The 10,203-nt window shown below is 40.6% G+C and overlaps 1 protein-coding gene across 1 annotated transcript in view; it reads left to right on the top strand.

Moving 5' to 3' along the window:
* The first annotated feature begins 7,541 nt into the window (after positions 1 to 7,541).
* Positions 7,542 to 10,203, top strand: part of LOC137126341 (paired box protein Pax-6-like) — a 33,121-nt gene continuing 30,459 nt past the window's right edge. Inside the window, exon 1 of the mRNA XM_067503010.1 lies at positions 7,542 to 7,668. Within this exon, the coding sequence (XP_067359111.1) occupies positions 7,656 to 7,668 (13 nt within the window). The 5' untranslated portion in view covers positions 7,542 to 7,655. The remainder of the gene's footprint in view (positions 7,669 to 10,203) is intronic.

Here is a 10,203-nt window from a genome sequence, read left to right as displayed (position 1 = left end):
TGTAATTTTTATGGCTGCTTTTAAACTATGACTGTGCATCTGTAGAGGCCTTCGGGACAGATAAATTGTTGGCGTGCAGAGTGGGGTTGAAGGGGGGCAAATTTTTATATAGGTGCACCGTATGGTAGCGTTTACTTCCACCTCTCCTTCCACCTTCAGTCTACAGTTTTTCTGATGTCCTATTGTAAACAAAACAAGCATGCTAATTGGCTAGAAAATACTGACTATGATATACAAAAAAAATATAAAAAGAAAACAGTAATTTTACTTTCCATTCATACGTATATGATTTTTTTTATTGGTTTTGCTACTTTTCATTCAGCTTGTCTGTGAAGACTCCAGAGCCTCCAGAGCCATGTGTCCCTACTGTACATTCAGTTGTCAGTATATCTGTGATTGTACAGACCTGTAATCAGTTCTCTTTCATGAACTTAATAATGTTCAGTTTTTTGGAATCGTGAATGATGTAGTAAATGCTTCTATAATTTTATCAAATTATACTGACATGTGGTGGGCTCAGTAATAGAAACATATAATTAAGGCTAGGTTGTCTATTTAGAGTAAAATGCAGTGCATTTGAACAGCAACATGAAGCGATCCATGCAGCACATTTGTTATAAATAAAAAAAGTATTGCTACTGCAGTGGGTCCATTTTACAATACTTGTTTGTAAAAGTGTAAGTGTAAGATGAGTTTAAGTGGCTGAAACATTTGTCTTTGATTATTATATTGCTAAAAAACTGTTCTTTTCAAAATTACCTGTTTTTCTGCAGTGGGTGGTTGTTGGCTGAGAGCCAGCTACCCACAGCTGAAGTTGAGGAAGAAACTGTAGCTGCAACATGGTACTGTTGGCAAATGTTGCTAAGGGTCTTGAAGGGGAATTCTGACAATACAAACCAGTTAAACATTAGACTTTGATATTCCCAACGTAATGCAATACTGTGACCTATATGCAGCTATGTTTTACTGCCGGGAAACTGAGAAGAGCCTGGTTCTTTTCCAGTTCTTTGTCCAAGTTTGCCAAGAAAAACTGAATTAAAACATTCTGCAGAACTAACAAGAGCAAAAGAAAAACCTCTGTTTTTACTTGTCTACCATTAAAAAACTAATGGTGAATTGCATTAAATTTCCTTCATTAGTTTCTCTCCATTGGCTCCTGATGAAATCCAGAATTTAATTTGAAATTGCAAAGACAAATGCAAAACTGGGTTACTTTTGGGGATATCAGTGAGTTACACACCAACATTAATGGTAAGAAAGAAAACATTCTCAATCCAAGAACAAGATTTGGGAGTTTATGTGCAAGCTTTCTAGGACCTGCCAATGATGTTTCAAATGTGGCACTCCCCGAACAAAATATGCATCTGTATTGTTAAAATGATTATTTATTTGTCTGGTTGTTATATATACCTAATTTTATCAGTACAGCTGTAATCTAAGGTGTTGTTTTAGCTTAGAACCTCTGGTTTAATTCATGGTCTAGTTGCACCCTCTACTGGCAACAAATTTGTTTTGGGTTTTTGTGTAACTACAAAACTGAAGTCAACCTTCCCAGAGTTCTGCTTGTTGTTTGGTTTTTATATACCAGAGAGTGTTCGATGCTTAATGCCAGGTTTTATAATTAGCTTACTGGATTTCTTTGTGGACATTAAAAATGATTCAGTAAGAAACAAAGCACATCTAATGGTACAATTATTAATGGTACACCCATACTCATACACGTGTATATACACACGTGTATATACATATACGTATATATATATACACACACACACACACACACACACACACACACATATATATATATATATATATATATATATATATATATAAGTGTATACAGATACTGATACTTTATATGCAAATAATAAATCGGTAAATACCACTTGAACTGCAAAACATCTACAGCTTTGGGTGATGATAATGTTGTTAAGATTGCACATACTTGTCACGGTCAGAAGTGCACTTCCTGTCCGTGGACGTTTACTTTATGGCCCTTTCTCCCTACTTCCTGGGCCTTGGTTCTTTTCCCCAGCTTTGCCTTCATTTGTCCCTGATAGTTTGCACCTGTTCCCTCCTCTATTTAAGTTCAGTCTTCCCTGGACTCTAGGTAAAGCTTAATGTGTGTTTCATGGACTCTTGTATTCTGGACTTTTGTTTCTTTTTGGACTTTTGTATTCTGGACCCTGTGCAGCTTTCCCCTTTGCTCTGAGGTTTGGTGAGATTCCTGTTTGCAGTTTTGTTTATCCGTGTCTCGTTAGTTTAGTTGATCTGTTTGTTAATTTCCTTAGACTTCCCCGTGTGTTTACCTGTGTAGTGACTTATGTTTGTCTGTGCCTTATTTATCTGGTTTACCTCTGTTTGTCAGTTTTCCTTAGTCCCCCTCTGTGTATTACCTGTTACTTTTCACTTCATGTTTATCCCTGCCTTGTTTATTTAGTCACCGATGCTTTTCCCCATGCCCTGTTTTCTTTCTGGAGTTTTATTTCAGTTTGTTACACTCCTAGTTTTTCCCCTGTGTGGTCATTTAGGCTATTTGATTTTCCAGTCTTGTTATTTCTGAGTCTAGTGTTTATTTTTGGTTAACTAAGTTTTTCTTTTGTTGTCGATGTTAGTTTCTGTTGTCTTCCTATTTTCTATTATGTTAACGCCCCTCGTGTTTCGGTCCTGTGAATAGTTTGTCTTAGTCTTATCTGTTCTGAACCTGTTTTCTGTACCCTCCTGTTAGGAGCGATTTCCATTACCCTTATCAGTCTGTCAATAAAAGCCCTAGGTTATTTTCTATCACTCCCACTGTATCCTCTTTTGGGTCCATCCTTAACCAAAACCCATGACATAAGGGTCTGGCCAGACTAGGACCCAGAGATGTGCAAGTGCTTTTTCTTTCTTTTTCTTTTCTCTTTCCTGCCATGGATGCCATGAGGGCATAGACCCCAGAGGCAAGACCAGACTCCGTTCCTGACCGGTTATGAAGGGACCCGTCTGGCTTTCTGTTCTCCGGGCATTGGCCCACGACGTAGAAGGTCCAAACCTCAGACCAAAGCATTTGTCCCTGGTCCCTCTCAATCTGCCCCTGCTCCTGAGTGTATTTCTGGGCTGGCTGACGCTCCCTCTGCCCCTGACACTACCCCTGAGTCTGGCACAGCACTGCCTGCCCCTAAGCCGGCCTGCTGCCCAACTGTTCCATTTCTGTGTCCTGTAGAGCCCTCTCCACTGAGGTGTCAGCTCTTGTTTCTGGGCTGGCTACATGTCCAGTCGACGCCGAGGGTGGCGACCGCGCGTCTGGTTCCTGTTCCTGTCTCGGCGACCGCCCGTCTGGTTCCTGTTCCTGTCGCTGCATTTCTCTGATCTCTGTTTGTCCTGTTTCTATGTGCCCAGGTCCAGCTCCCGACTCTGATCCTACTTGGGCACCTGCCTTTCGACCGGTCAGTGCTCTGCCGGGCCCCTGCCTCCAGGTCATTCGATGCCTCGTCCTGCCTCGACTCAAGTCCTGCTATGGCACCTGCCTCCAGGTCGTCGCCACCTCGCCCAGCCTCGACTTTGCTCCGGGCTCTGTCCCTGTTCCTGGCGCCGGGTCTGCCGTGGTCCGGCCTGGCTCTGTTCCTGTCCCTGTTCCTGGCGCAGGATAGGCAGTGGTCCGGCCCCCTCCTGTTCCTGTACCTGCTCCTGGCGCCAGGTCGGCCAAAGTCCGGCCCGCTCGTGATCCTGCTCCTGTTCCCTGTTCCGGGCTGGCCGACACTGCTGCTGGTCAATCTCCCGGCCTTCCACTATGGGGTCTCAGCCGTCATCGCCGGTCTCCTGCCTGGCCCCCGGAGGGCCTTCGCCTAAGCAGTCGTCGCCGGCCACCTGTCTGGCCCCCGGAGGGCCTTTGCTTCTGCCGTCGCCGCCAGCCTCCTGTCCGGCTCCCTGCTGTGTCTCCTGTCTGGCCCCGGAGGGCTTCCGCCCAAGCCCACCTCCAGTCCCCCGCCAATACTATTGTCATGATCTCCAGATCCACTTCTGATTTCCTGGCTTTTATTTCATAGTCACTAAGTCCCACTTTCTGGCTATAGTCATTTCAGTCACTTTAAATAGAGTCAGTCCTGAATATTTTTAACTGTGCACCTGTCTATTTAAACTCTCTTTTCCCATCATTTTCTTCCAGTTGTCTCCTGTTAGTTAGCCTTTTAGTCTTTTTTTTTCCTTAATTTTTGGGGGTGGGGGAACCTTTTGATCATGAGAATCTGCTCTGCCTGTTTTTGTCCTGTTTCATCTCTGGCTATCTCCCAACCTGTCTACCTGACTGCCTGCTGTTTCTGCCTGCCACGTGGCATGCCACCAGATCAGACTGAGTTAATTGTCGAATTGGATTGGAATTACTGGATTGAATTGGATTGTTTATTGAAGTGAAATTGTATTCTGCACTCTGACACCCTGTGTATTTTTACTCCTACCTGTTGCCTGTTGCTCTGGAACCTTCTCCTAAAACACCTCAACCTATCGGCTATCTCCCCAGTCACATTGTGCTTCAACTTACCTGTAGAGGTCAGCATCTTCCACCATATCCACCAGTAAGTCCTCTACTATTACAAGTCATCCTGGCTAGACATGAATAATTAGACATTTTAAGCTGGACCAAAGTAGTGGAGCAGCTAAGACATACACAAGTGGCAACCACCACAGATTTTCATTATCTCACTTGGATAGGCAGTGTTTTTGTAGGCATGATAAAAGCCACAGCCAAGTTTGGTCCCCAATTCTAATACACAGACAGTATGAGATGTATACCATCAGATTGTGCTTAGTTGATGTACCATGGAGTCCAGTTTAATTCAGTTTATTAATAAAATAATGCTTTTAACAGAAATGCATGTGGAGGAGGTCTTCCGTGTCTGACAAATATAGTGTGCGCCATTGTAAAACCAAAAAACACCATCAAACACTCAAACGACCAGTAATATTACAATAAAAAGATTTAAAAAACAGATGTAAAAGGATAAAAACAACACATTATCTAAAAAATAAACAAATGGATAAAAAAGTGAATATGGTATCACTTATGTCAATTACCAGACACACTTAAGGGGGAAGGTAGAGCGGTTGTCCACCAATCTTGCAGTTGTTGGTTCAATCCCTGGCACATGTCAAAGTGTCCTTGAGCAAGACACTGAACCCCAACTTAGTTGCTCCCGGTGAGCGTTGGCTAGCTGCGTAGCAGCTCCCCCATCGGTGTATGAATGTGTGTGTGATTGTAAGTGCGAATGAGTGCAGACCATTTACCATATAACAATAAAGTTGTTTTACACTCTGTAAGAGTGATATTTTCAGTTTGTGTTCTCATGTCTGTGCAATTTAACAATAGATTAGATTGGGATTGTTCCATACTCTCTCCAGTCCACTCAGTGTCCTACTTCTTCTTTGCTAACCTCTTTCTATCTATATGTATGAACTTCCTCATTCCACCACCAAGTCTCCTTGTCCACTTTCCTCTTTCCCGATAACACACCAAGTACCCTCCTACATTCTATCTTCCGGATCACATTAACTGTAGTTTTCCAGTCATCTGAAAGCACTTCCTGACCCCCCAGAGCCTGTCTCAACTTTGTCCTATGCGTTGTCAAATACCTAGCTCTCTCTGTCATAGCCCAAAAAATTCAGAGTCGCTACTGTTCAGTTTATTAATAAAATAATGCTTTCCAAATGAAACATAAACATAAAATAAGTCAGTTTAAACAAATAACCTTATTTGTGGATCAGTGGTAGAGTATTAGGTTGGGATGCAGAAGGCTGCAGGTTCAAATCCCACTCCACTAGATGTTGGACTCAAGCCTGCATAAACTACCCACAGGAAGGATGTTTGTTAGAAGAGAAGGAGAAATTCTGGAGTGAGTTAGATGCAGAGCATCCCCAGAGGTGAGAGAGTGGTGATTGGTGAAGATTTCAATGGACATGGGAGATTGTGGCGCAGGAAGGTAGAGCGGTTGTCCACCAATCTCACAGTTGTTGGTTCAATCCCTGGCTCCTCCGGTCACATGTCGAAGTCTCCTTGAGCAAGACACTGAACCTCAACTTAGTTGCTCCCGGTGAGTGTTGGCCAGCTGCATAGCAGCTCCCCCATCGGCGTGTGATTGTGAGTGTGAATGGGTAAATAAGAAGCAGTGTAAAGTGCTTTGAGTGCCAATAGGTAGAAAAGCGCTATATAAGTGCAGACCATTTACATGTTGGTGGAGGGAACAGAGGTGATGAGGTAGAAGCACTCATCTGTTGACATAATCTGAAAGAGATCAGTATTGGTAGGGGAGGTGTGGATGGTGGTGTGTAAAATGTTTCTGGTGGTGAGGAAGACGAAGAGGACTAAGACGATGAAGTGGTGGAATATGAAAAAGGTAGAATGTTGGGTATTTTTATGGGAGGAGTTGAGACAGGGTCTGGGTGGTCAGGAGGTGCTTCCAGATGACTGGACAACTACAGCTAATGTGATCAGGGACACAGATGGGAGGATACTTAGTGTGTCATTGGGAAGTGGAAAGTGGACAAGGAGATTAAATCCATCAGGTTAAATTAGTATTAATTACTCTAAACACAATTAAAAAATTGTATTAATAGATTTGTGTACTTATTTTCCGTTCAGTGCTACTATATTGCCTTAAGTGTAGCTGTCTATTGTAGGCTAAGTACTCCCTGGTTTAGTCGATCACCAAAATAAAAAAAGATTAGCTAGCATTCTCGCTGATTCTATCGTACAACACGCCTAAAACTTTTCTCCACCCATTCCAACCTGCTTGCACACGCCTCTTAAATTTTTTTCCCATACGTACTTAAAGTCCAACACCTTTACCTCTGTTACATGTAACCTCACAGTTCTACTTGGGTGTTTTTCGTTCACATACATGTATTCTGTCTGTAACATTACAGTAATAAACAGATGTAGAGTCTCTCACCTGATGAGACACTCAGGCTGTAACTTGGCCTAGTGTCTGTAGGAGCTGCCCCTGCTTCCATTAGACATAGAGCAAACACCAGGAAAACTTACTTCATGTACAACACAACTTTAACTTCATATCCACTAATCTTACTCAGTAACACTCAAGTACACATAGAATGCTATAAACTGATCAGTATTATAAAAATGTATAGGTATGTATATAAAATATAAAAATGTACGAACAACAGGCAACAGGTCATCCCTCTTAGTTAAACAGGACTCTCAAGTGGCCCTTTTTCAGTATGACAGAGGATTTAAAAAAATCTGCTCGCACTTACATACACGCATGTCTCACTAGCCTGTAGACAAGAAATATTTACAAATATTTTAATGTTTATTTACATATGTTGTAATTACATGCTATTTTAACCGACTGCATCCTCTCTTCTGGGGTGCTTCCCTCTCAGGCCAAATCAACCCCTCCTTACAAACTCACTCGCTTAGTCACTCATACACACACACACACAAACCTCTCAGCTTTTGCAATTCACCCCCCTTCCCTCTCCATCATCTCTTTCTCTTTCACAGTCTGCTGCACCTCCCACTCACTCTCCCTCCCTCTCTCCACCCTCCTCATCAGAGGACCGGCTCTGTCCCTCTCAACACTTGTCTCTTCAGTGAAGGAGAAACTAATTGGAAGGAAGGACAGAAGAAAGGAGCCGTTGGAAACTAAATTTTACTTCTCTACGGTATGCCACAGAAAGGTAAGCTTGCCCCCACCCCCTCCCCGTCAATCTCTTGCTCTCTCTTTTTCTTTCTCTCTCACTCTCGCTCTCTCATACACACATACTCTCTGTCTCTGTAAATAGTTATGAAGTTAAACAGTTGCAGGTTGTTCATGAGGGACGATTGTTGGTAATGTGGAAATACAAAGATAGTGACAACAAAAGTGTTATGTTTAAGATGAAAAGAAAAAGGAAACAAAATGTGATAAAAGAACAACAAAAAGTAAAAACATCTGAACAGCTTCATTGTCTCTATGGATCAGAGGAGGACAGAATGGAAGATTAGTCAGCTTTCAGAGACAGAAAGACAAAAAATATATATATATTTATTTGGGTAAAAGAAATATTTTGTAAGGCAACCACTAAAATACACATAAGCAATAAAGCGCAAAAATGTCTTCCTATACTATTATATTTTAAGAGATTATTCTTAAAAGATTTAAGTCTGACTGAATAAATACGTCTCTATTTGCAATATTAAGTACTTTACATCGAATATGGCATTACTTATCAGATAATTATATTAGTTTCAGAGGTGATACTGAAGTTAATTGGACTCACATACTCCAATTTAAGAGAAAAAAGTAAATAAAAATAATGCAAAAAACCAAAAACAAAATAGCTTAAAATTCCTACCATTTTCAATAAAACTTGAATCCAAAACAAAAACATTTGTATTGTAATGTTGCTGAACCAGCCCCGTAAATTTGCAGTATGGTTATAGCTTTTTTAAAGATTTTAATTTTCAAAAATATAGCATGAAAAAATATACCTGTCAAAGAGAACTGACTATTACAACTCAGGCCAAAACAACACAAATCCAAAAACAGAGTGCAGTGCTGCATTATGATGGTAAGGGAAGAGAGATGAGATATTTTTAAGATTTCTCAAAAAGGGTAAAAACGTGCCCCATTGCAGTTTTCACATTTTAGGTGAAATAAACAATAATTTCTCTTACTGGTCCTTTCTGTCCTGTAATGATTTTGAGAAATCTGTTAACAAAGTTGTTGTATTAATGCAAGTTTGGAGATCTGTTGATCAGCAGGTAGGACTGCACATTTTTACCTGTTATTTAGGTATCTCTGTCTTTGAGAACAGATGTATTGTATTATACGTGTTCGTGACAAAATCATTATTTTACAAGCACTGTAAAATCTGTTGATCGAAGCTTACGTACAGTTGGAACCCCACAAATTATTACAAACAGTTTTGAGGCTATCCGTAATGTTTGAAAATGTTAACAACTTTATAAAAACATCTAACTGCCCATTGGTTATTCTTAAAGTAATATCACTAACGACTGCATTTGACCCGATTATTACATGATCAAATTAACTGATTAGTGTGGGGCAGCAGTGGCTCAGTTGGTAGAGTGGCCGCCTACCGAGCGTCGGAGGTTCGCGCCCCGCTTTTCCTGAACACATGTCGAAAGTGTTCCTGGAGAAGACATTGAACTCCCAACAGTCCATACCCATCCCCAGACCTGCAGTGCCGGTCCCAAGCCCGCTAGAAATTAGGGAGGGTTGCGTCAAGAAGGGCATCCGGCGTAAAAACTGTGTCAAATCAACATGCCGACAACTGATCCGCTGTGGCGACCCTGAACTCACGGGATATCCCGTGACTAATTTACTTTTAATTACTGTACTTTAAAGCCATCATATGTAGACAATTTCTAAATATAGGGTACGTATTAGTAAAATATGTTTCTTTAAATAATGGAGATTTGCGTCTATAAGTCTTTTACCATCATGAAGTTGTTTAACCCCTCAAATGATTACATAGAATTTCTGAGTTGTGTCCAATGAAGGCCTATAAAAAAATAATAGGTTGAAAGGCCTGCACCATAAAATTGCTAGAGAAATCAGAAAATACATTTGTTATATATATAAAAATGTTCCAATGTTTATTGGAAAAAGAAAGTATGGCTTTCTGTATAGTGTGGTATTGTTAAAATCCAAAGCCAGCATATACAAGACATATTAGTTATTCTTAATTGATGATCTAATTATCTCAGCTGTTCATTAAGGCATAAGTTAAATCTGTGCCAATTAACCGCATGGTTAATCATGTCCAAATTGATTCGTCCAATGTTAATTTCTAACATTTAAGAGGCCCCCATCCCAAAAAAGGGAGTGACCATGGTAGGGAGGAATGCTACTATATGTTTCGATAAAGAATTATATGTACAGGCGCCCTCTTGTTGCGTGCACCTGAGACACATTTTATTTTTTCAGACAGCAGAGCAGTGGAAACCTCTAACCTTACAAAAAAACGATAAAACGATATATATATATATATATATATATATATATAAAATATACAATTGAGAAGAATTAAAACAGAGCGGACAAAGCATCTCACAAAATGCATCAGGCTAAATTAGTATTATTACTCTAAACACAATTAATAAATGGTATTAATATATTTGTGTACTTATTTTCCGTTCAGTACTACTATATTGCCTTAAGTGTTAAGCTGTCTATTGTAGGCTAAGTATTCTCTGGTTTAGTCGAA

This window comes from Channa argus, chromosome 4, assembly GCF_033026475.1.
Source record: "Channa argus isolate prfri chromosome 4, Channa argus male v1.0, whole genome shotgun sequence".
NCBI lineage: Eukaryota > Metazoa > Chordata > Actinopteri > Anabantiformes > Channidae > Channa > Channa argus.
This window is presented reverse-complemented; position numbering and strand designations above follow the sequence as displayed.